This window comes from Pseudopodoces humilis, chromosome 11 (assembly GCF_049639895.1).
Source record: "Pseudopodoces humilis isolate 2021_Gansu_Grassland_sample_001 chromosome 11, ASM4963989v1, whole genome shotgun sequence".
NCBI lineage: Eukaryota > Metazoa > Chordata > Aves > Passeriformes > Paridae > Pseudopodoces > Pseudopodoces humilis.
This window is the reverse complement of record NC_142210.1, coordinates 9,657,969-9,683,623: the sequence shown is the minus strand read 5'-3', so window position 1 is coordinate 9,683,623 and position 25,655 is coordinate 9,657,969. Positions and strand designations below refer to the sequence as shown.

Here is a 25,655-nt window from a genome sequence, read left to right as displayed (position 1 = left end):
GCTGCAACGCCGGAGCTGCGGCTTGGGCCGCCGGGGCGTTTCGGGTGAGACCCTCAGGCCGCGGCAACCCCGCGGTGTGACCGGGGAGCTCGCAGCGGTGCTCGCCGAACGTGCGCCACGGGCGGCCCCTCACCTTGCAGCGTTGTAAAATCTTTTTTTTTATTTTATTTTGTTTAGTTCCATTCCCACGTGCACGACAAAGTCGGGTTTTTTGCACTTAGAAGAAGCTTTATTTTTTTTTTCTATCGCCTCTACAGTTCTTTGTACATCTCTCAGCCTTCATTTGTACCATCGGAGTTCTTTCTTACAGTACACTTTCAGTGCAAAGGTCATGGTATAAAACTCATGAAAATGCAGAAAATGTGCAAAGCAGGCCCGGCTCTTTTTATCGTCTTTACTCAAAGACAAAGGCACACGCTTCAACATTCACGGTAAGAAAACATGCACAGCAAACGCCCCGATGTAGTCACAGAACACAGTAAACATAGCTCAGAAAGAACATACGCCACAGCCCTGTGGGAGAAGCCAAGGAAGCAGGTACAGCAGCCTGTACGGCAGCGCAACAGCCACACACTGAGCCCACTCTGACTCCACAGCACAGGAAATGGATGAGAGCAGCATTCCTGCAGGCATTTGCAGCACTTGTATCAAAATCCTCAGGCGTTCTCATGCTGCTGCTCCCGCGATCTCCTGTCCTTACCAGGACACTGCGGCACTGCCCTCATGTGCAGCCCCAGCACCGCCCTGGGTCCCGCTGTGCAGGGGCAGTCCTGGCACTGTGCTGCGTGGCAGCCAGGACAGCGCTGGAACAAACCCCGGCTCCTTGTCCTCTGCAGCCGCTGGGCATCACCATCTCTTCACCCCGCTGTGTCCCTCTACATCCCGAAAGGAGTCCTGCACAGGGCTCGGGGTGCAGCTGCGCTAAGGAAGGTTCCCTCTGAAGCAGCGCTGGGTGTCACTGCCGGTGTCGCACACTGGCACGATGAGTTGTTCGGAACTGCGGGGGAAGGAGCTGCGGCTGCTGCAGCCGTGCCAAGGCCATGAAGGCACGAGCCGCAGGGAGCTCCCTCAGCAGCCCTGTGACACCACCTACCCAACAGGGCGGAGCACGAGGCTGAGCAGGGGATGCATGAACTGACCCCGGTATCAGGGCACCCCAGGCTGACCCCCCATCCCCACCACACAGCCCGACACCAGCGCCACAACCCGCACTGGGCTGTCACATGTCCACGTGCTGCTTTGGAGCTATTCAGGCCACTGCTACTACTTACTTCAAAGACTAATAGTTTACATAAATTCTCTTAAAATTATTTTAAAGAATGGTTTGGGGTTGGGCTTTTTTTGAGAGAGTTTTATTAAAGATACTACACCAAAATCGTGTACTCCATAATATTTTGATCACTCACAGACTAACTTGCTTAAAAATGTAATTTATAGAAAAACATCTGCAAAATTAAACCTAAAAAAAAAAAACAAAAAACGTATTACACACCTCTGGACAATCTGCTTGTTAGCAAAGAATTCCTTTTATTATTCAACCTGAACATGTACTTAAACAAGGAATATACTCATGAAACAGGACACACTCCTTGATTATGGCACACCTCAAACTACTTGGACTAAAGGAAAACTAGTGCAATTGTTTAATTGCATCTAACAACGGAACAATAAAAATGACCTTTTATTCCTTTGCTTTTGTTTTTTTGGTTTTTTTTTTCCAAACCCATTCCATTTGTTCTCTTCACAACAAAACCTCCAGTGGTTAGTCCTGGAGACTACTCAGTGCATGAAGCAGACTCCCCATGGGCTGGTCCATGTTTACACAGAAGCATGCAATGGAGGATACTGCAGCATTTGCAATGCAAATCTATTAAATACGTTATAACTGAACAAGGTGTCCCTTTAACACTGCAATTCTAGAGCCTTTATCTGTGGCAGAAGTTTCCAGTGTATTCATTATAAAACAGCATACAATCAGAAACAGAAACAGGGAATTTTGCAAATTGTTTGTGTTTTCAACTAGTAAATCTGAGAGCTGTGTCTAGCGCCGAAACCAAAGCCAGCTATTGAGTAGCCAGAAAGCTACAGTAATGGAATACATGATCATTTCTCTCTTAGCACGTTCTTTGTTCTCTTCTTCCAGGAGCTGGAGACGGCGATTAAGTTTGATTATCTAAAAACAAATAAAGGCTTTTAATATGTCATTAAAAGTTGCCACACTTTCTAGAAGCTTCCAAATAGCCATGTAAAATTAGTATCTCAAACAGATGGATGTTTAACAGTTGATAATTAGACTTTCTGTCTTCAATCAGCAGTGGTCAGATCCTGCAGTGCCTATTATTTTGGAACAGAAATGGAGTCAGATTCTCCAGACTCCCAGAACAATACATGATATGTGATGGCAGTCTAGCAGGGGCACAGAGAGGAGCCCTTGCCTTTCCTGCTCTGGGTACCTTTGTAGTCATAGAGAAAACCTCCTCCCCCATTTTACCACTACAGCTTTGTCCTAATGTTGTCAACTACCATGTCTTACATACCTGTCTTCTTAAGGAGGCAGCATCTACAACTGTCATGTCATCTGGTGTTCCCTCGAGCGTCGTATCAAAGTTGGAGAGACCATATCTATCGAATGAAGGAGAGGGCTCAGCTGTCTCAGCCATACAGATCAGCAAGTACCATATTTTATCAACATTCTAGTAGATGTAGGTTTTGGTGGTGATGGAGACAAGAATTATTTTTTTTTCAGCTGTTACAGAGTTGCATTTCAATACAATCCTAAAAGCACATGAAGACGTATATGAAGTAGATGCTTGACAAAATTAGGGTTGATTGCTCTCCACACTTATAATTCTCCACAGAGACAAACTTCCTGCTGAAACACAGCTCTTCAAAAGACAATTTCCAGTTAACTGACTGATTCATAAAACCTGAACAATACCTGACCTAAAGTGCCAAAGTTGCAAGAGACCTTGCAAGAGTAAAAATAACCAGAGACTTGCAAAGTGTCTTATGCTCAGTACCTACTTCAAAATCCCAAGGGGATATTTACTGAGATTAAGAACCTCAGTCACATTAATCTCTGTATTTTAGGCAAAGAATCTGGCAAACAAAGCCCAGTGCAGTCACTCAATGCTTGCTGATCTTTGTGTGCATTAGAAAGTTTGTTCCCAGGGCACTCTCAGTTTTCTGAATGCAACAATTCTAAAAGAGCATTATTCCAACCACAGGACAAGTTAAGTAAATACAGAACATTTATTATCAGTTCAAAAGTGGCAGAAAGTCTATATATATATAGGTTTGTATTTTGATCACCCAAGTCCTAGCTCTTAACCAGATTAATTTCCAAAAGCAGGTAAAGCAGTTCCTGATCCTCCACCTACTACTGAGCTTCTCACTTTCTGTCTTATATCCTTAGTTTCCAGTATCAGCTCCCCTTGACAACCCTTCTTATAAGGACCCAACAACAGCTGAACAACACCTGCAAACAGCTTAAATGGAGCAAAATAATGTCAAGGCTACTGAATTCCCAACAAATACACCTAAAAGAATGTTAAGCATTTTATGACTGTTATTTGTCAACTTGAACTAACAAGAATATGAGAATTCCTGGAGCTTGCAGAATCCTCTTAAGTGCAGAAACTACTTTTGCACTGTGGGTTCTTCCATCACTTTCCTGAAACTTCTCTAGAATGCCCTCAGCTCAAGCAGCCCCTCTTCTCCCAACAAACTGTCAAGTTTCCACATATCACTGCCCATCAATACTTTGTTTCTAAATAAGAACTGCTATTTCTACATGAGAGTTGCCCTAGTCTGGATTTCAATAACAGTGAGATCCTTCAGCTTTGCAAAAAAAAAAAAAAAAAAAAAAAAAATTCCTTATTCCACAGGTCTTCTGAAAACCAAAGAGATTTCTGAAGAGGGTATTTTTTTAGCTATTTTTTTGTTAGTATGTTTTTGTTAGTTATGGTAAAAAAAATAGAAAATTCCACCAGATCTACAGTACAGTTGTCCATCACCCTCTCCTGGGAAAGGTAAGGAGGGTTAGCATTTCAGTGAGATGCACAGGCATCCCTCCCAGCTCACATAACAATGTATCACTGCTGCTCTACAATTTCCAAGCCATTCCAAGTATCAAGAGGGTTACCAGCAAAAAACCCCTTGAGATAGCTCTTGGACTATTTCAAAAACTGGATTCCTGATTTAGAGAAGAATCACTTGTTTGAATCCAGTTTCTACTTAAACACAAATCTAAGCTCCATTTCTATGAAAACACTTAAATCTAAATGGCAAATAGGAAAAAATGGATGTGAAAGGACTATTTTTTCCCATCATCCTGACCATACGATTCTGTCAATCTTTTACACAGTTCCACTGAAAGGATGTCAATCTGCCAAGACAACAGCAGTGAAAAGGCCTCCAGTGACAACCAACAAACAATCACAGGCTGAGAGCAACTCCAAATTAGGTGAGGTAAGGCCAAATTTCCGAGCAAGCTCCTTATTAAATAGCACATAATTAAACTATACAGCTCATGTAATGTAAGAGCCCCCCCTCAGGCATTAATCCGAGTCAAAGTTCTGAAGCACATTGTATCTACCAGACAACTGAGATCTGGGCAGGTGACTGGGATGGGGAAGGAATAAAGGCTGAAAATATCTCAAAGAGTTGAGAGGCAGCATAAAAATGAGCATTGTGTTTTAAAATAATGTTGCTGGAAAGAGGGAAGTAAAAATCTGACTTTTAGAATTAGTGGATCATGACTAAAAAAAAAATGGTCTTTACCTGGTGTTGTCATGATGAGGGTTAGAGGAAGTGGTAGCAGCTGACCCACCACGTAACATTGGCCTACAGCAGGATTTTGTAGATTGAAAGCACAAGACAGAAACAGGAAATGACAAACAAGAGATAAGAGATAAAACACAAAGAACAAAGGAACATCAAAATACTTCCAGATATACTCTATGTTTCAATATAACTTCTATAATTTATTGTGTTGTAAATTGTACTTTCATATTTCTCTCATTCAAATTTTATCAACACTGAGTATTTTTGCAGCTAAGACGTGTAAGCAACTTTTTGATGAAGCAGCTTCATTTACAGAAGATAAACTACTGGAGTAGAAATTTAGGTGAATATTATCAGTCTTATAAACATGGGAAACTTCTGGTTTTAAAAAAACCTCCAAATCTAAAACCTCACCCAACAATAACAGGAAATCAATAAATGTACTACACATACTTATAAAAGCTCTTTTAATCATCCTCTGCTCCCTGCAGGGAAAGGGGAGATTTATCTTTCCTGTATTCATCTATGCTGGATGGAATTCAGAAAACCTGGGCTGGCAGCATAAGGGCCACATATAGTCTGAAGAGAGGTAGATTTCTCCAGAGAGAAGTGACTACAGGCTTCAAGCAGATGTCTTGAACATCCTTAGAAGTGTTGCTCTTTTTTCTTTCTGGGCAGGCAAGAAGAAAATGTAGAGCTTTTTGAACTGCTGCAACTTCCTAATACACATGAAGTTTGCAGTGAGAAGTTCCTGAATTGCAGTTCATAGCAGATGTGAGCACCAGCAGTACCCTTTGACAAGCTGGCACTATGTTTCCAGTGCCTCTGGTAATGAGGCAGCAGGGTTCCACATCTCAGGTGTGCAACAAACTCTGCAGGAGCCTGAAATCTCTTCAATCTCTCTCATTTTCCCAATGCCAACTGGCATTGGGACAGATACTTGTACCATGCATTTAACCCACGTATACTGCAGGCTATAAAACTGAAGACAAAGAGAATCTAGATATGAAAACCTTTCCAGCAGGTCTGTGCAGGAGGCAGAGCTTTGGTGTCAAGGTGGGTGGGAGAATGCTGTGGCCTGGCCTGAAACCAGCCAGAACCATGCAAAAATATCACAGCCACCAGCTTCACTTCAAAAGATCAGGATCTAGGAGCCCTGGCAAACTCTGCTACCTGATAACTGTTCATTTGGACCAAGTCCTAGTCTAGTTAGCACCATAAGTGCACACCACAATGTTCTCCTCTCTAGCATTTTGGCCAGCATGATGTATTTTAAAAAACAGAAAGCCCTGTTTCAATACGTGCAATATAAGAATGTTCTTACTTAAACGTACAAAGTCTCACAGAAAGTTATAAAAAAAACCCCAAAATTATTCCTAACCAGAGAAATAATTCAGCTGGTCTAAAATCTTCTGACAGTTGCTACAACTAAATACTTTGAGACAGTGTAAGAAATCAAGCAAACAGCAGCTATGGAGAAGGTCACAGAATTTCTCTGAGAAAGAACTTAAGTCACCTGTAACTAACTGTCAAATAAGTGAATGCCAGTGCCAGTACCCAGCAGGCACTTCCCACGCCATCTGACACAGGACAATATTTGGATTCTGTAGAATGAGAAAAACAGTCTCAAATGGTCTCTAAATTCAACCTCTCTGCTATCTTTTGGCAGTTTTACAGCTGTTGTAGAATTAATCAATCCTAATTCATAAGTACCTTTCCCAAGGAAAACCACAGGCTTGGAGACAGCTGAGGGCTACAGCAAGGCACAAACCCAGAACACTCTGGGATCTGCACAAGTCAGCAACTTAAGTCTTTGATCCCACCTCCCAACACAGCCAGGCTGTTAAAAAGCTGTAGGTGATTTCTTCCTTTTCTTTACAGTTCACATTTTATTTCATTACAGGTGGACCCAAAAGGAATACCACAATATTGCTCCACCTCTTCCACTTGCTTGGCTTTTTATATCAACAGAAAGTTGATTACATAGATCACAGTGGCCTCATAACTGAGAACCTTACACCAAAATTAGAAGCAAGGTTTTTTGGTAAATAATGATGTACAAGTATAATATAGGCAAGCCATTAAATGCATGACCTTCTTTAAAAAAATGTGTACATTAGAATTTTGAATTTTCTGGCTACTTCTGTCAATTCCATCCTAAACATTAGTGCATGATCTGAAGAGGCCATAATGCCAAGATCATGTGTACTCCCTGCAAATACAGCAGCAACCCCAAACTTGAAGGGAATGCTCAGGAATACAATTTAATACCAGTGGGAAAACAGGCAGTAAGGCAAGGAGCAACTGAACCTGGTCTGTCTTCTGCTGCTTCCACAGTGGGGATGCAACCCTAAACACATGGTCTGGGAGGAAAACAACAAGGGGTGGACAATTCAAGAACCTGTGTCCAGTTTCCATTATTGCTGTGCCTGTGAATGGGGCACTGTGGCCAGCACACACTCTGTGCTCAGCAGAGGCAGCAGCTGTGTTCAGCTCTGCAAGTGTCAGCAAGGCCATGAGAATGGGCAGTAGGATAAAGGGATGTGTTCTGGACATGAGCTGGGTGGGCTCCTGAAGTGCAAACAGGACTGTCTGGCTCAAAGTGCTCCCCTTGCCTGTCTCAGGGCTGCCAGCAGATACTCCAGTACAGCAAAGCTGCCTTGCCCAGCCTCCTCCACATCTGCACACCCATCTAATTTCCTTCTGAAATATTACCCCAGGCCAGAGTCAAGTGTAGCCCTCTTTGATGGTCTTAACTCACTTCCTATTTTATTTCTACAATGAAAAACATCATTAACTTTCTCAATATAAAAATGATCTTATAAAACCTCAGGATATGATTATGTGGGTGAAGTTTGGCATTTGAAAAGGACAGTGCCTTTTAGAAAGGGCTATCCTAAAGAAAGGAAATTATAAATTGCCATGCTCTTTCCTCCTAAATAAAATGTACTGACTATCTAAACTGCTCTTCATCTCTTGAAAGTACAGTCTAAAGTCCAAAACAAGTCTGTTTCATACAGTTATGGAATTGTCTGTTTTTCCTGCATTTAAGATATCACTAAAATCCTTAAATGCATGGAGCTTTTCTGGGGCTTGTTTGTTTGGCTGGCTTGTTTTCAGATTGTCTTCTACTGCCAAGAGCATAAAAGATCAGCCTTTAAAGGACACTAGGGGTAGTCCCTACAGTCATTCCAAAGAAATTGAAACAGAAAAATGGTTAGAACTAGAAACCAAAACTGACCTATTGTCCTTGTCCAAGCTGAAGGAAATGCAAGAGTAAACAGTGATCATTAAATTGTTGCTCATTTAAATAACCCTTTATGTGAGCAGTGCTGGCTGAGCTAGGCATAACTCATTATCTGCAGCAGTACCATCAGCACCTACCGTTAGCAGTTTTAGTAGATTGGAAAATGTTGGGAAAAAAAAAAAAAAGACAAGCTATAAAACAAGTTAAAAATATTTCCAGTGAGTAACACACAGCCAGATCTTGTTAGTTTTGAAAGATCTCTTCAAGTATTGAGCATAAAATGTTAAAATAGGTAAGGCTTTGAGATAGAAAGCACATTACACAGAGCAAAAGAACACAGTGCAGGTTTAGAGCAATTTAAAATGAATAATATTTTGCAACCATGCAAGTGGATCATCCAAATTTCACATTCCCATGCCAGCTGTAATGGTGGGTGTCTAAACACCCAGCCACAAAGAATACACTTTCACCTTATTGAAAAGTTCATTATTTTAGCACCTATTTATTCATAGATGACTAGAAACAGGTTTCCCATTCCTTCTAGGAAGGCTAATAAGAACACCTCAAAAATTAACTCAGATCAGGATGAGTAACACAGCCTTTGAAATATTCAGAACCCTAGAATTTTTCTGATAATTGAACTAAGTTGAAAGTGTATGTACGTATATGGATTTGTTTTCCAGAATCCAAAAAAACACGGGCAAGAACATGCGTAAGAGAAACCAGGAATAAAACCTGCTAGCTTCACTGCAGACTGGGAAAAGGGCTACAGTTTCAATCTATATTTTAACAAGGACTCTTGGCACAGGATCCATAAGTGCTACTGTTCATACACAGTACCATTCTGTCTTATCTGGGAGCTTTAATTTGGCAAAACAAATTAATAATTATATAATTTTAATACTAATAAGGGAAAAAAAAGTATTGAATCCCAACTGTTGATAGACAGGCATCAAAATTTTAACAGCTACAGCCTGGCATTTCACAGGAATAAATAATTCATTAGTAATTCATTGAATACTCACAGTATTTCAAGGGACTCTATGCAACTAATTTTGTTTGTTTTTCTGAGTCCCAGTTTAAGAACACAGTTTAAAGACCAGCAAGACTGGAGTTGTTTACAGTTCAGGAATGTTAATATGGGCATTTATGTATTGTCAGGTCAGCAAACATGGTGAGCTACAGGAGGTGCCAGTTTGGAAAGTGACTGCAAACACATAGACATTCACAGTAAGATTGGCTTGATAGTCACATTTCATTACCGGAACAACTAGAAAGCAAATAATTTAAACTTCACACTACACATAGTAAGTGTGCTGCTAAGATATTAGCAGAGGCAGACAGCAAATTTCTAAGAACTTGCTAGCACAGGCCAAACTGAAGGGCTGCAGGAGAAATGAGCAGTTCCTCCCAGTGTTCTTATCAATTATTTCCACTATTCAACCTCCTGGCAAGCCCTGGAGGTCTGAGCTAGTCCTACTCTGGAGACTGTGTGCAATTGTTACCTGAACTTCTGTGCTGGCATACAACTAACCTGGAAATTGCTCTTGCTAAATGAATATTGCCATTATTAGTCTTTAGGAATGCTTCTATGGTGTTAAACATGCCATTCTTGGAACACTTCCAAATCCCAAATCCAGACAGTCCAAGGATACACCAAGTAAAAAAACTCCACTGAAGAGAATGGAAATAACTATACAGGGATTGCTATGAGGCTTGTTCTGGCTCATTACTCGCCAAGTGTCAGGTTATCCATAAAATCAGAGACAGCAATAATCAGAGGAGCAACCAACTCCTCAGCGTCCCCTGCCTTCTTGCTCTCAGCATCCAGGGCAGCCACCATCAGCCATGTGGCCTCAGAGAGAACTATTCCCAGTATAAACCGTAACAGCTTCAAGTCTCAACACATTATCAAAGTAGCCTTGTAATCTTCTACCCTGTTTCTGCACATTTTCAATGCTTTGGGACATCATCAACCCAATCTTATTGATTTGCACCACTGCTCACCAACAGAAAAGCAGAAGACAAGGCTTGTAAATTTGCAGGCTCAGGGTCAAGTATTAATTGCAGAATACACTGAATCTCAGAACAGCACAACCCTTGCAGCCACAGGCTAACCCTTCCTATTAAGATTTTTATTTGGAAGGAAACCAAAACAATCCTGTATTTGAAACAGAAGCATTTTGAAATGTGAATTTTGGACATTTAAATTGCTTATGAGTAGTGAAAGCAAAGGAAAGCAAAAGCAAATAATTTCATCTCATCGTTGTGTAAACAGAAACCAAACTCCACTAAAAAGGAGAAAAGAAAAACAAAGCAGCAGAAGCTGGCAGAATCAGTGACAACCAATCACCTGCAGTTTTCATCCAGCACATCCAAGACCTGCTGGTAAGCCCTACGAGTGGAAGACTGGATAAACGACAAAATGCCACGAGCAGAGTAAAGATTTATTCCATCTTCAGGGAACATATTGGGAGGACAGACACGAGCCTGTTGCAGTGATGGGGTCACACTGTTTGTACAAGCACAGTAAATGGAGAGAGAAATACTAGAGTCAGATTTTAAATGAAAAAAAGCTTTTCAGATAGACCCCATTCCAAAATATTTATTGCTTGCTTTTGGTTTACCCTTCTCCCACCACTTGTAAGGTAACACTCCCAAAAATTTGAGTAGAGTGGGGATTATGAGCTGCATTTACATATGTTCATCAGAAACAAACACAAGTAGTAATAAGGACACAGTTTTGATCTGTTATACCAGTTACTCCTAGAAAATGCTTGTACAGATAAATCTGTACCTGTTGAAGTCAGTGTTCAAGTCTCCACTGACATCAATGAGAAGATTTTTTTTTACAAGCACTGGCATTCTAAAAAAATCCTACAGATTACCTCTTTTCAAAACACAAGCCTTTTTCAATAAGGAGAATCTCACACAGAACCCCTTCAAATTTTTTTGGAAGCTGTGATCAACACAGGATTTTGATTTCCACAGACAATATTTTGATTTGCACATGAAGAAGTTTAAAGGTGAACTCTAACAAATTCCAAAAATAGTACAAAATTCACATCCCAGTGACAACAAATTACATGATCTAACTGGTGCAAAAAGTATTATTTAAAATATTCAGGACTGGACTTCAAACATGGCCATTTGGATTATACCAGACTTGTCTATCAGAGAAAAAACAGTTTTGATAAACTGCCTACAATTCGCTTATGTTTCTTTACATTCCAAGTGACTTTATTCACTTTTCCTACACACAGCAAGTCCTTTTTTTTTTTTTTTTTAAATCTGGAAACTTTATTAGAGGTGAGATGCTTTTTTAATAGGAATTAATTTGTGTTAACTTAATTGTAAATACTAACACACATGCAAACCAAGTGCAAGCCACCATACCCTTTAAATCTTGGGTTAGTTTTTATTTCTACATTAGCACCCATAATTCAACACATTTCCTTGCCACTTGTGCTTTGTTACAACACCTTTGGATTTAAAATATCAATCTTTTTGACCTTGGCATTTTACTATAACATTAATGCTGAGTACTTGGAAGGTGGTTTGATATTCAGCTAATCTCTAGCTGGCTCAGAATGCTGTGGCTCCTCTTCATTTGAACAGAGCTGCTGTGCACGTGGCTGGCAGCAAGATCACAAAACTGAGCAGGACAGAAAGTTCCACTGAACAGACAGAACCAAAGGATGTTACACAAATGTCACCTCACCCACAGCAGAGCTCAACCATCCTGGGCTTCAAGGGACATTCTCAGACTGCAGCAACTGGGGCTTCGCTGATGCTGGTCATTGTTTGTTACCTCAAGGGCAGCTATCTTTTCAGTTTGCCATAGACTACATTTCAATAAATATCTGGGTGCTTCCTTACAGCTTTTATCTTTCTCCCACACTTGTAGAATCCATCTTCCTTCCATATTTATGATGACTTCTACTGTGTAATCAATACACATTTTACTCCAGAATTGCAATAAAAATGCCAATATTCAGCAGAAAAACATCAAACAGCAGGGTCAAATTCAAAATATTGCCACTGAAATGAATTTATCAGAAATTTTACTCCTTGTGGATTTGCTGGATTGAGGTAAATGAGAGACAAGTTAAGGCTTGAACTCACAGTATGTTTAACATTAAAACTAATTTTTCCTGTACATCACCTCAGAGTTGTACAGAAAAGGTGAAAGACAACTTAAAAAAAAAGGTAGCAAATAATATTTGGACATATTGCAAAACAGAAAACATTGTGGAATTCCTGTTGTCCAGAATGGTATTACTAGAATACAGTATTGATATTGGCATACAAAGATTTCTGCATATACTAAAAAGATTCTAAAAAATTAAAAAGCAAAACAAAAAATCCCTAGTTTTAACTAAAACTGTATATAATTCTCTAGAATTAAGTTACATGTGATGATTAATTTCAAAGTTATATAATACAGAAAAATAAAAAAAAAATATAATAATTCTATGAAGGGCACAAAGACCATGACTGAGGGGTGGAAAGAGAAGCAAAATTTTTCTTCTGTTTTCCTTTTTCAGGATTTTAAATTGCTGTCCTGTAAGCATCTGGTAGTTCTTTGGACTATGTCAGAGACCATGGAGAAGAAATATTATGAAGCAATTACCGATACACAAATCACCCCAGATAACATACAAAAAAAAAAAATCTCTGCCATAAGGAAATTCCCTAATATGCAGAATGAGCACTTAGTAGACATTTTGGCTATCCCCCTACCCTCCATTTCTAGTGCAATGGTCTTAGTTGTAGGCATAATTTTGTTTCTCAACTCTGAAAAGAATTCTTATATACAGCTCCAGCCACTTATTTTATTCCTCCCTGGTTACAGACACCAACTAAAACAAGATGAAATTACAGACATTACTATGAAAGAGCACAGTAGCATTCTGCTATATGCAGTTTTTAGCTTAGCAGTAATCTCCCCTAAACCTTCTCAAAGCATTTGTGGTGTACACAGGCTTTATTCCAGGTATTTCTCTGACTTGCAGTTCTGGTAGTATCAAATGAGAGGTAAACAGATTTAACTAACCAAGGTTACTTTAAATTCAAGCACACAGACAGACAGCACACCATCACCTTTTCCTCCATGATTTGCATGAAGAACAGAATTTCTCAAGCTGTGAAATTGAACTCTCTAGAAAGATGTGTTATTCTAAGGAAAAGGCTGGAGAAAAAAAAAATTAAGTCCTGCCCACTTTTTCATGTACTCTTGGTGGTTTGGTGATTTCCAATACAGAAATGGAATCCTTGCATTCAGCATTGGCTGGCAATGACCAACAAAAAGCTTTGTTTCTCCAGCTATTCAAAACTAGCCAAAGAACAAAGAGTCCAAGAGATTAAAGCTATTTTGAAATTTAATTGTCCCTTTCCTTGGCTGTCAGGAATTTTTCCCTATGCTCTTTAGAGAGGGAAGCAATTTGGCCAAGTTTGAGAAATCCTGATGCAAAATTAAAAACCACACATTCAGTGTAGCTGTTTCAAATTTTACATTCTAAACTACAGGTACTTAGTCAGCATATTAGTATTGCAGAGAGCTACAGAATTAAACACAGTCTTGCTTTTCATATACCAGGTAACGTTCAGGCTTACGTGCAATCCTTAGTCGAAAGAGGTGACTGGAACCGTGGCATTTTATTTCTTGGGACAGTATCTGATCTGTGCCACCTTGAATAATAATTGTAATCTCTTAAGTAAGCATCCTTAGAAATAGAGGGATTGTAATTTAGAGAGTTGTCATTATTGCTACACAGACAGTTACTGTACCAGCAGGTACTTGTTAGTCTCAGGATTTCTAAGAGCATTAGAGAATCATAACTTTAGTGAAGCCCAGCTGCCAAACTGAGAACTGTCTCTGCATGCAACTGGATGACAAGAAGAGAAAGACAGTAGAAGAGAAACCACTATTTGTGCATGTCAAGAATGCTGTGATAGGGAGTCCAGCCAACTTTCACAATCTATTCCAGAATGTATAATTTTGTCACTTTGTAAGTCAAGTACTGGAATTTCACACAGTACATCTGAATATTTTGTCCAAGGAGGACAACAGTGTCCTAGACTAAAACTTGAGAACTGCAGTCATATTTTGAAAACCAAGGTTTGAAAAGGCAGTGCTCCAAGTGTCTCTTCAATCCTCATCACAGCCTCTGATCAGCCCAGGTGAACTTCCTTTTCTATTTGAAGATGTGAACCAAACCAAAGCACAAAAAAAAAGAACTGATTTTTGTCAAGATAGAGCACCACAGCATTTGTCAGTGCAGAAGTAAACTATTTTTTCAGCCAACAACACTGGATATAAGAACTTTAAGAGCAGCTAGTTTCTTGTATTTTTGTAATTAACTGGAAAATAATTATTTCCAGATGGTAAAGGTATTTGAAGGTGATATAAATGAGGCAACAGCTGCACAATTACATTTTCTATAATGCAAAGAATAGATTTACATGAAACTTGTCATTTTTTTTTGCTGTTTAATACTATATGTCCTGAGGGCTTAAACTGTGAGAAAACAAGAGCCAAGAGGTTACTTTTTCACCAAGTACAGAAGGCCTGGCCTTCCTGCATTTGTGGGAGCCACACAGGTTCCACTGTGACCATGGTGTTTTTCTCCTGAGAGTTAGCTAGGTAAAATGTCACATTCTTTACTTGGAGAGTGACAAAACCCAGATGAGGGAGAAATGTCAGACTCAGCATCAGAGTGCCATAGCATGTTCAAATTTCTTTCTTTGGATCATACTGAATCAGAAGAAGCAATTATGGCAGAGAAAGAAGCCATTTCTAGGAACATCTGTGATTTCAAAACATTTTAGTGATTTCTAACACTAGACACAGCACAACTTCTGTCATAAGCACCTGGGAGGACAAGAGAAAAATTAAGTTCTACTAAAATACATTATCTGCAGGAAAAAGGGTATCCTCCACAGGGACAACAGAGAATACAGATCAGAAGGCTCAATATCATCTAGCTGTTATTTATCTTACAAGCAGGAGAAGAGAACCTGGATCAATCAAAAAGATACAATAGAAGGTGCTTGGCATTGGAATTATTATTTGACAGACCTTATCAAGCACTAGCGTGGGCATCAAAAGAGAAAAACTACTCTCCAGGTGTGTCACAGTTTCCTGGCTTTTATAAATGATAAACTGAGTCATGCCAGCTGCCAGTTATATGTTCCTTGATCACAGCCTTTTTAACTTTACAGGATTCCAGGTGGTTATTGTATTGCTAAGCCTCTGAAGGATTGATAGTAGATTAAAATACTGTGACAGCAAATAACATTCAGACCATGTAAACTCAGTAATTCTATATATAATTATTGAGTGACAGCAAAACACATGGACGAATTTTACAGATTTAGGATTTTAAGATTTGAGAAGTCCAGACGTGTGAGAAATCTGACAGCAACAACAGGCAGAGCTGTTCTTGCGATTTTCTCAGATGGCTGGCATGGCCCATGACTTTTAGAAGACTAAACTAACACAGGGATCAAATGTAAAGCAATTTCAAAAATTTGCAAGAATTTCTTTACCATCTGTTTTTTCCTTTTAAGTGCAATACATCAAAAACCGGCAAAGTAGAGCTGGCAGCATCAAAGGGAGAAATATTTCCACAGGAAGCTCCCATCACATGGAGACCATGGTACTCCAGCATCTACCGTGTCCAAACTACCAGATGGGCAAGAGAAAGCAATTCTGAAGTGACATTATAGTGTGTGTCCAGCCCAATGGGACATTACTGGATGAGTGACACCACAGGGAACCTGGACACCAAGGAGGCTGACAGAACACCCAGAGACTGAGCTGATCAGGAGCTTAAAGATGGGAATTAAGTTTTGCCAGCTCAGTAAATGTGTGTGACTCTGCAGACATCAGCACCTAGACATGTGCAATCTATAACCTTGTAAGAACCAAAAGTCTGATCAAATAAGAAGGGGAAGATATGAAACAAAATTTCCATGAATATCTGGAAGAGAAGGAGAAGTATAACATGTCTGGAACATGCATCAGAGTACATTTCATTTTAGCCAAATTAACAGGTGGACAGATATGTAGTACACATAGTACCTCCTAGTGCCCCTGATGTAAATAGAAGAAAACAGGCATTTCTAGGGCATAATTCACTTGATCTACTTTAGACTAAAAACAGGTAGATCCTAAGTAGGTTATGCACTTATTTCCCTCTAGTTTCTGAAAATTAAGTTTGATGGTGATTTAGCAATACTGTTATACAGTCTAAATTGGCACAGATGAATCCCATCTTTCAAATCTTAAATCTAAAGCCTTTTCGAAGGCAAGTATTCCTTATGGCAGCTGTATTAAAATTTGTATATAAAAGATTCCTAAGTGTTATATTGCAAAACCAGTTATTTCCAGGTGGAAAGATGCTGTCACTCAGAATAAGCCATGACTAATCCAGGACTATCATATCTAATAAAAGTTTACAGACATGTATGTCTTCAGAAGGCACCCTAAGAACTGCTACCTAGGATGGTAGCAACAGATGGAAGTTTCCAATTCTAAACTCTCCATTTTGGTCAGAAAAGATTAAGATACATATACTCACAGATTCTAATACATGAAGCACAGTGACACCACAGAGAAATTATTTATTCTAATATTTATGAAGAAATAAAAGTATTTCTTCTCCTATGGATGAAAATCATTGTAATGTTAACAGTGAGAGAATTGGGAACATTTTGATTCAGAAAGAACTCCATTTCCTCTGAATTCAGGGGAGAAAAAATATTATACCAATTCAGAAACTGAAAAATCTCCTGAAATAACAATTCCTGATAACTGGTGAAACCAACTGTGAGCCCACAGACACTTCCACCCATCCACTGCAAGAAGTCACCTCCCTAAACAAAACCCATAGAAAAGAAGAAAAAGGCTGGTGTTATAATAGTTAAAATTATGTTCTTGCCACAACAAACAGAACATTAGTTGGGAAAAGCAAGTAAGGAGGAGGTAAGGAGCAAAGGAAGTGTGTCCCAAAGCTGCAGCAGTGGCCCTGCAGGGGGGCTGCACTCACATGGAATCGTTGCGGGCCAGCTGCCCGTTCTGCCGCGTGGCGTTCTCGCTCATGGAACGCTCTCTCTTCAGCCTTCCCACCGAGCGCACCTGCAGCACGGGAGCAAGAGAGACATAAAAGCCAGAGAGTTCCAGGACACAACATTGTGCACTGGAGGTTTGTCAGTCAGATCTGCCCTCAGATACAAAGGCACATTTTCATGGGTTTTGCAGTGATTGGGAGGAAAACACCTGATGACAGATCTGATGCTGGTACATGTAAAATCAAGCCCCAAACCTACTGCAATCCTGTTGTTACCTATCCACGTGACCTGATGTCAAAATTGTGAACCAAAAGAATTGTGAATATTCCCTGGAGATACTCAAAGCCGTGTGGACATGATCCTGAGTAACATGCTCTAGGATGACCCTGCTGAGAGAGGCTGGACTAGATCAACTCCAGTGGTCCCTTCCAGCCTTACCCATTCTAGGATTATTTCCTATTACCAGAGATAAATATATTTCTATTATATTTAATTTGTCTATAGAATATGCAGCTTCATAAATAATTTTCCATTTTTAAAGTATCAGTTTCCATTATTCATCTGGATGCCAAAATTACACCATTCTTTGAAGTCGGTTTTTTCAGAGTTTCATTAAAACTCATTAATTGTGTGGTGTTACATCATCTGGCTATGAATTCCAGAAGTTAAGCACATACATTATAATGTATAACTATACACATGATAAGAAACTTATATTTTTCTGATATTCTATAAATAAAAAAAACCCTCTTTTTTTGTTAGAAGTATTTTGAATAGCTCTAATTACGACTTTAGTTTTGTAAGTAGTGAGTAAGCTTGCTGAGCGTGGCAATCCCAGGCCATCTGCCACTTCAAACCCTACACAGAACTACTATAGTGCTAATAAAAATATTTTTATATTTTCCCAACATGTCAGCACCAAATTGATCTGAACCACAGTAGAGAAATCATTGGTCATTTCACTTCCTTTAGCAGAATGCTTCTCATCTAAGGAAAAAGCAAAATAATACTGGCCTCTTCACTTTGAGGTGTCTGCTGTGGAGGTTTTTCTAGGTCCAAAAAATCTAGCGGTCGATCACTAAGAGAAATAACACGGGGAGGAGTTTTCAATGCCAGTGGTTTGAATGGAGTAGACTGGAGAATGTCAAGGTCTGCTGGTCTGGAAAATGGAATGTCTTCACTATTACCTGCAAGAACATTCGTTGTCAATAGAAAGCAAATTCTTCTGAGGCCTGAAGGCCAGTACTTAAAAGTTCAACAGGACATCATAGCAGTAACTTCTCCTGCCTATGCCAAATGATGAAGTATAATCTTCTTAAACAGGTCTCACGTGTTAAAAACTACTGTTAAAGTGCTCATAAAGACCATATTTACACTTATTTGAGCAGTTTCCCTGAGGACAATGATCCTGAGCAATACTGAACCACATCAACTGTTATGCAAGTGAGAGCACTCAAGACACATTCCTATCAGTGGTATCCTTGACTGGGAACATCAAAGTATAAAATATATGTATACTACACATTCTGCAAACTGTTAGACCTTCAGCAGTTCTGGATCTGCCACTATAAGGCCCATGACCACAAATACTAAAATAATACTGATAGAGTCCACTCATAACAGACAGATTCTTAACAAAATTAGCATTCTGATTAAAATCAAACACATCTTGCATGACAAATATAAAATCTATCTCCAAAATTTGTTATAGTTACTTTAGTTTATGGTTAATTACTAAAAATTGTACGTAAATCAATAAACAGTAATATTTTATCCAAAAATAGCATAGTAAGATGATACATCAGCAATTAAACCTTCTGCTCATAATTAATTCATCAGCTGTCTCCATTATAAGCTACACCAAAACTATTCATGAAACATTTTCAGACCTTAAAAAACTTCCCAAGTTAAAGAGCTTTAACTGTTTAAACACCAGAAAGCATTTTACAGGTTGTTCTTTTAAAAATGATGTATCAATATATATTTTTTCCGTCCAAAAATCTGGGGAACTAATTTAAATTTTCACCTGCACTGCGATGCAGACGTACCTGCCACTACAATCCGCTCTGGAACCTGCATAGTTACACTGGCATTTGGAAATCCTTCCTGGCTGTCCTTGTCCAGGTCAGCATTTTGAGGAGCCACCTTGAGTTTCTCGGGAACCCTCATGCGCTGGCTGATGCCCTCGGTGTATTCCATCTCATACTGCAGCCGGTTCATCTCTGCCATCTCGGCAGCCGGGGACGGGAACGCGGCCCCGCTCATCCTGCCAAAGGGAACCCAACACCCTCAGAGCGGGACAGGAACCCAGCAGAACCATGGAAAGGAGATGCTTTGTTCAGAATACCAGGAGAGTGGGAGATCCTAACTGAAGAGTCTTATTTAATGGAACAAACTACGCAGTAAAATTCATAGGCAGTGTAGTCACAAAGTGCTGAGAGGTGCCAGCAATGAAACAAGAACAAAGTGATACTGTAGACAACGCTCAAATTGAGGGTCCTCAAATTGATCCATAACAAATAAAAATAACCAAAACCAACCTAGAAATTCTGCAGGTAAGGTACTATTCCTGCAATGGCTGGCAGAAATAGAAACATAAACAAACAAACACATCAAAGAATCGGTAGGATTGATAAGAAATCTATTCAGGATCAGTGAGAAATCTGAATTATTGATTTGCATTTATACAAATCCAGTATACTGGTGGTTGATAAAATGGCTGAAGTCTCACAAAACTGCCTGTTGAGGCGGTGGAATGACAGAAAAAACTCAGCCTGGGCAGCAGCCTCCTTCTCACTGTCAGTCACCCAGATCTTACCCCATTTTACAAGGACAAAGTTCTTTATCAACAGCCTGTCAAATAAGCTTGAAAACTGAGAGTATTCATAACCCATCCCAAGTGCAGCAATTCTTTAAACTTCTCACTTCTATATTTTTCTGTAAATTAACATCTTACTTTTGCGGAACTGATACAAGATGGGGAGGAGAGAGAACAAGACTTCATTTAAACTTAGAAGAGTTTGCCAATACTTCGTATATTCCTTAGTGGAGGAGTTTCCTAGAAACTGGGCTGTGAGAAACTTATTAATGCAATTGCTGGGAGTTGTACCAAAGACCAAGGTAACTGGGAGTTTGAAACTAGATTTAAGGTTGAGAGAAAAATAAATCCTAGAGCTGCACCCGGGGGTGGCTGGAATGGGACCTCAGACAGCTGGGAGAAGCTGATCACCTGGGCAGTGGCCAGTGGACCTTGCTGATGGCTCAGACCCATATAATGGTTGTGGGCTCTGTCAAGAGACACCCTGAAGCTGCATTTGGAGAGGGGCTGGAAAGGGGCTCCCAGAGGAAACACTAAGCTGCAAGAACTGGCTGTGGAAAACTTTTCATCTAGGCAACGGCTGGGGGGCTTGTCAACAGCTCACACTGAGATGATGGGGTTTTGTAGGATTAGAATAGGAAAATAAAGTTTCTAGACATATATATATATAACATGTAAATATAGCTTTCCTAGCAAGCCTGCCTATGCAAAGCGTGGCTTACTCTAGCACAAAATCTATGAGTGGTGTTGCTTAAGTAGGTCCCCAAATGAAGTAACCCATTCTGGCAAAAAGGCAGGGTTTGCCACTAAAATTGCAACTACATTCCTTTACTATTTTTGGCAACAAGGCCACGTCTGTCGCTGTGTGTGCACTTTGCTGAGCTGAACGTGCAGAACTCTGAGAGCAAAAGGCCTCAGTGCAGAGCAGCCACAAGGCACGTGAGACAGTCCGCAAAGCCCTCCCTCCCTCCCACCATCTCACACAAGCAATACTTCCACATTTATCAATAAACCTTGAGTAACCTTCACACAATGGACAGAAGCACAGGGAAGGACCTGGATCATGTAACACACAAATGCACACACTATATCCAAGATGTGATCACCTGAAAGTCTGTCCTGTGAGCTGCAGTGTTATTTGTAAGGCTCCTATCACCAGAGATCAAATAAAGTATCTCAATAATCTCCAAGTGTCACTGTAGCACAGTAGGAGAACAGGTGATCAGGGAGCAGGCAAAATGGCCACTGTGTAACCTTAAAAAAAGGTCTGAGTAAACTTTAAAAAAGTTAGTTTTCAAGGAAATACTTGAAATGTTGCACATTTAATCCATCTGTATTAATTCTGTTTGTGTCAAGTGAAAGAAAGTGAACCCATTTAATTAGGAATAAACACTTTATAGCAGTTCAAGAGGTGCTTAAGCATCTGCCACTTCAAAAATTTTAACCTTTTCACATGGAGTTTTTTCATCCCTGCCATTTGATTTTATAAACTAGATTTGTCCCTCTTGCAAGACACCGGCTAGATCAGCCAGTGACATGAACAAAATACACAGCCTTCTGAGATTTCTACATTCCAAAAGGTGCTTTTCATTTTAGACATTGTCTGTAATCAGTAAAGCATTTCCCAATCTCATAAATAATGTCAAGAGAGAGACCAAATTTTAAGAACTTACAGTACCCAGAGTATTGACTGGCAACAGCTTTAAGTGTAAGCACAAACTTACTGCTCATGTGTGACAAAAGGTGTTTCCCTGCTTGCTCACTGTCATTTTGAAACACCTGGCCAGCTCCAATTTTAGTGAACAAGTATCCCTGCCCTGCAGCAGTGTCTGTATCACAGCTTCCCCACAGCTTGGCATGGCTTTTGGACACAAGTCTGCTTGCACAACTGCTTTCCAGCTGCAAGGCAAAACCTACACAAAACCAGACAGCAGTAGCAAGTATTTATAAACTAAATAGCACTGTGTGGGTTTAGCAGCACTTGCCAAGGACCTGCAGATGCAATACCTCAATATCTTCCTACTCTTGTCTACTTCCTGTCTACTTTGTGTCACCGAGAACTGTATTTGCCGTCAAAGTGATTTCAATTTTTACTCCTTTTTACAACAGAACAGCAGAACAAGAAACAGTGAGATCTCAGCAACAGATAAAACATTTTAACAAAGCTTCTGAACAAAACAAAGTTATGTTTTCTGCAGTGTCCTTGTTACACAAAGCATTTTATAGAAAGCATTAATAATAAATCGGGAGACTGAGGATTTTAAAATTGATATTTACAGAACTAAATACCTCTTAAATAGGCATGATAATAGAAGTCTGAGAATAATAAGACAATAAAGATCCAATCACAAATACAGGACAAACAGACAGAAAACAGCTGAAGTGCAAATGAGCATCAGCAGCATTTAATAGAAGAAAGAAAGGAAGGAGGAAATCCAGAGGGCAATAATGCAAGAGAGCAAAAAATAGGTTATAGAAAGTGAGTTACATGTTCAGAAAGACACAGGAGTACCTCCCTCTCCTAAGCAAGAACAGAAGAGATGAGGATGAAGCAATGCATACAAATGTGAGGGATGACTATTTGGCAGCATTTTGGCCATAATCAGACACTGGCCATATCTGTGCTGCAGCTGGGAATGCTCTGCATCGTGTGTGCAGCCCCAGATACAAGGAGATGAGCTCTGGTAACAGTATAGCTCTGGCAGCACGGAGCTCAGAGGGGGATTTTGCAACCCACACCAAACTGTAGCTTCTCCAGCTCCATTACTGTTTGTTCCTGATGTGGTTACTTCACAGAGCCTCTGTTCTGGGGTACATAAGCTACAAAGTGTTCCCTTGGCAAGCGTCCAGATATCCTTGAACAGGTAAGAGGAGGAAGACTCAGAGCAAAGTTAAGAATAGGAGTTAAGGACCCAAAGGGGCCCTGTAACTGTCAGAATACAGATCAGACAGGGTGAATTAACAAAGCACAAACAGAACAACCTGAGGGAGATGAGCACCAGGGGTAGGATAAGCGTTGAAAGCTGTTCTGCAATGTATAGTTACAGGTGCTTATACAGTACACCCGTCCCTCTCCTTAGCACTGGGATGGCATCAACAAAATTTACCTATTACACACGAGCAAGGCTGTATGATCACAAAACACTAAAGACTGCATTCTTTCAAGTCTGTTTTACTCCAGCAGAATGTTTTAGCAAAAAAACTATTCTTTTTTTTAAATAAGAAAAAAAGTACTGGAGAACCTTAGGGAAAAAACGTCCCTCTGACAACCATTTTTTCTGCAACACCCAACTATTCACTGCGCTGTGGCGGCATTAAAAGCATTCGGGAATAGAGGTGGTGTAGGTGCTTCTTTCCCTTTCTGGGGGGCTCGTCGCGGCGGGTCAGCCGCTAATGGCCGAGGGCACCGGGGAGCTCGCGGTCTCGGCGCTTGGCCCCGGGAGCGTCCGCGGGCGGGGGAGCCCCCGGCTCAGCGCCTGCCCCGCTGCCGAGCGCTCCCACGCGAGCCGGCAGTGACCCCGCACCGGGCCGGGGGCGCGGGGCACAGCCCAAAGGGCCCCGGGTCGGGCCGGGGGGCGGTGCTGGCGGCCGGGAGCCGGGGTGGAAGGGGCCCTGAGGGGGCTGGGCGGACACGCGGCCGAGGGGGACACATGGGCTGAAGGGTCTCCGGCTGCGAGCGCGGGGAAGGGCCGGCTGCGGCTCCGCGGGCAGGCCGAGCCTTCCGAGTGGATCTGAGACCGCTGCCTCCGGGCCCCGGCAGTCCGTACTCACCCCGTGCAGCGGGAGGAAGCCGGGGAGCGCTGTCAGCCCGGCCCGGCCGGGAGCGCGTCAGGCACCGCGGCACCGCGCCCGCACCGCGCTCCGCGGGTCAGCCGCCAAACGCGGCCTGCGCGTCCCCATCGGGCTTCCGTACGGGCAGCGCGTCACGTGACCGGAGGCGGGCGGAAGCAGGTCTCGCCGGTGCCTCAGGGGCGCGGGAGGCGGGGGCGGCCATCTTTCTTGCGGGCAGCGGGCGCCGCGCACGCGCGTTGGGGGAGCCGGCAAGGTGACCCGCGGCGCGCCCCGGCTGCAGCGGAGCGGGCTGGTCCCGTCCTGGCCGGGGCTGGGCTGCACCGCACCGCGCTCTGTGCCGACACACGGACGGGTGGCGTGTGCCCCATGCCTGCAGAGCGTGTCCGGGTGCGTGCTGAGCTCTGACACGGGCAGAAGCCGCTGCTCCAGGGCAGCCTCGGCGGCAGAGCCCCGCCGCCCGCTCAGCCTCGGCCCTGCCTGGCCTACACCCAGCACCGCCCCGTTACCAGCACAGGACATTTGTCACCAAACGTGGATGACAGCCGTCCCTTTCCTGCCCCGCTGACCCCCAGCGCACACGCCAGCTCTGCCCAGCAGAGCACGGGGGGACGGAACTGAAACGCTTCCAAGGGCACCATTGCTGACCCTTCCTGAAACTGATTTTCAGAGAACCGAGGAGCAGCTGCTGCTTCATGGTGTAACTCAATTTTCAAACTGCATACAGGAAAATACAATGAAAGATGCTATTATATATAGAAGGTACTTTCTTAAGTACTTTGCCTATCTTTGGATTTATGGTTACAATGTTTTGGAGGTCAGAACGTGTAGCAGTTCCACCACAGAAGCATGTATTGATCAAGGGCTTGCAACTTGCTAACTCAGCTCTTTACAGATATCAACAGCACTGTTGTAGAGGCAAGTGGTCAGAAATATGATCTCCTACCAAATAGAAGTTTGTCTAACATAGAGAATGATACAGTAGTTGCCTTAAGATCTTACATTTGATCCTGCATTTGGCCTCCTTGACACATGAGCTGTGGCACAAGCACATCTTACCTGGCAATCCTCATCATTCTGTATGTGGAGTCCCTAATTTTACTAATTTAACATTTTCTAAACTATCAAGAGGATTTCATCTTTAAAATAAAAACAAAAAAACAAGAAACCCCCCCCAAAAATTATAGTCTAAAAGCTGGTTCTTCAAGCACACTAGAAATATGGTTCCTCTTCTGTGATTCTCCATATATAATTTTGAGATCAGTTATGTAATTGTTTTTATTCCAATGAATATATGACTGTTGTTAATAAGTTCAGTGGTCACAGGCAAGTCACTTGAGTTGTTCCGAGTCTCGGGAAATCCTCCAGAAAAGCTCCGGTGGGGATTTCTAGTGTAGCATCACATTATGAATTACCATTAGAGGGTTGTGACTGCCCATGGCCCCTGTTTTCTGTCCCATCTCAGAAAGAATTGCATCTGGCTGTATCCCTTCCTCTCTCAGGATATTCTTTCCATTTTTTGCATTGTCTACAGGTCCTTGCACAAGTAACTTTCTTTGAGTTTGCAGATTTTGCTGCAGAGATCCTTGATTTTCAGATGAGTGATTTAAAAGGCCATCCTCAAGTATGTTTCATACAATACAGTTCTGGTGGTTTGTCTTCCTTATTTTCGTGCTGAACTCTTGATAATCTTTTAAGCCTTTTTCTTTCTGCTGCACAAAGTTAGATTGTAGCACCACACAGCCACTCACTCACTCCCCACATCCCACCTCACCATGGGGTGGGAGGAGAGTCAAGAAAATAAAATAGAACTCATTATAATTGAAACAAAGTAGTAATAATAATGCTACTACTACTACTAATTGTAATAAAAAGGACAGAAGGAGATAAAACTCAAGTGAGACAAGTGATGACAATACAATTGCTCAGCCCCTGCTGACC

At 41.4% G+C, this 25,655-nt stretch overlaps 1 protein-coding gene across 7 annotated transcripts; it reads right to left on the bottom strand.

Annotated features, from left to right (window-relative positions):
- Positions 1-1,507: 1,507 nt before the first annotated feature.
- On the bottom strand, positions 1,508-23,845 carry MFF (mitochondrial fission factor). 7 transcript variants are annotated; one of them, XM_088060954.1, is made up of 10 exons: positions 23,697-23,845; positions 19,156-19,373; positions 18,122-18,294; positions 17,086-17,174; positions 13,649-13,723; positions 10,386-10,544; positions 8,027-8,044; positions 4,783-4,845; positions 2,538-2,622; positions 1,508-2,173 (listed from the first exon to the last, which is right to left on the bottom strand). In XM_088060954.1, the coding sequence occupies exons 2-10, from the start codon at positions 19,370-19,372 to the stop codon at positions 2,042-2,044; spliced, it is 1,011 nt and encodes a 336-aa protein (XP_087917080.1). In that variant the 5' UTR covers position 19,373; positions 23,697-23,845; the 3' UTR covers positions 1,508-2,041. The 7 variants fall into 7 exon arrangements, with proteins under 7 accessions (XP_087917080.1, XP_005527096.1, XP_087917081.1 ...); XM_005527039.3 differs by lacking the exon at positions 8,027-8,044; XM_088060955.1 differs by lacking the exon at positions 13,649-13,723.
- Between the last annotated feature and the right edge of the window lie 1,810 nt (positions 23,846-25,655).

Bases quoted from the DNA above. Each gene is read 5' to 3' on its own strand.
- MFF (XM_088060954.1), bottom strand. From the start codon at position 19,372: ATGAGCGGGGCCGCGTTCCCGTCCCCGGCTGCCGAGATGGCAGAGATG. The intron at 17,175-18,121 runs GCCAGTATTATT...CCCGTGCTGCAG, and splicing joins AGACACCTCAAAGTGAAGAG to GTGCGCTCGGTGGGAAGGCT. The intron at 10,545-13,648 runs GTAAGCCTGAAC...TTGTACAAACAG, and splicing joins CTTTCGACTAAGGATTGCAC to TGTGACCCCATCACTGCAAC.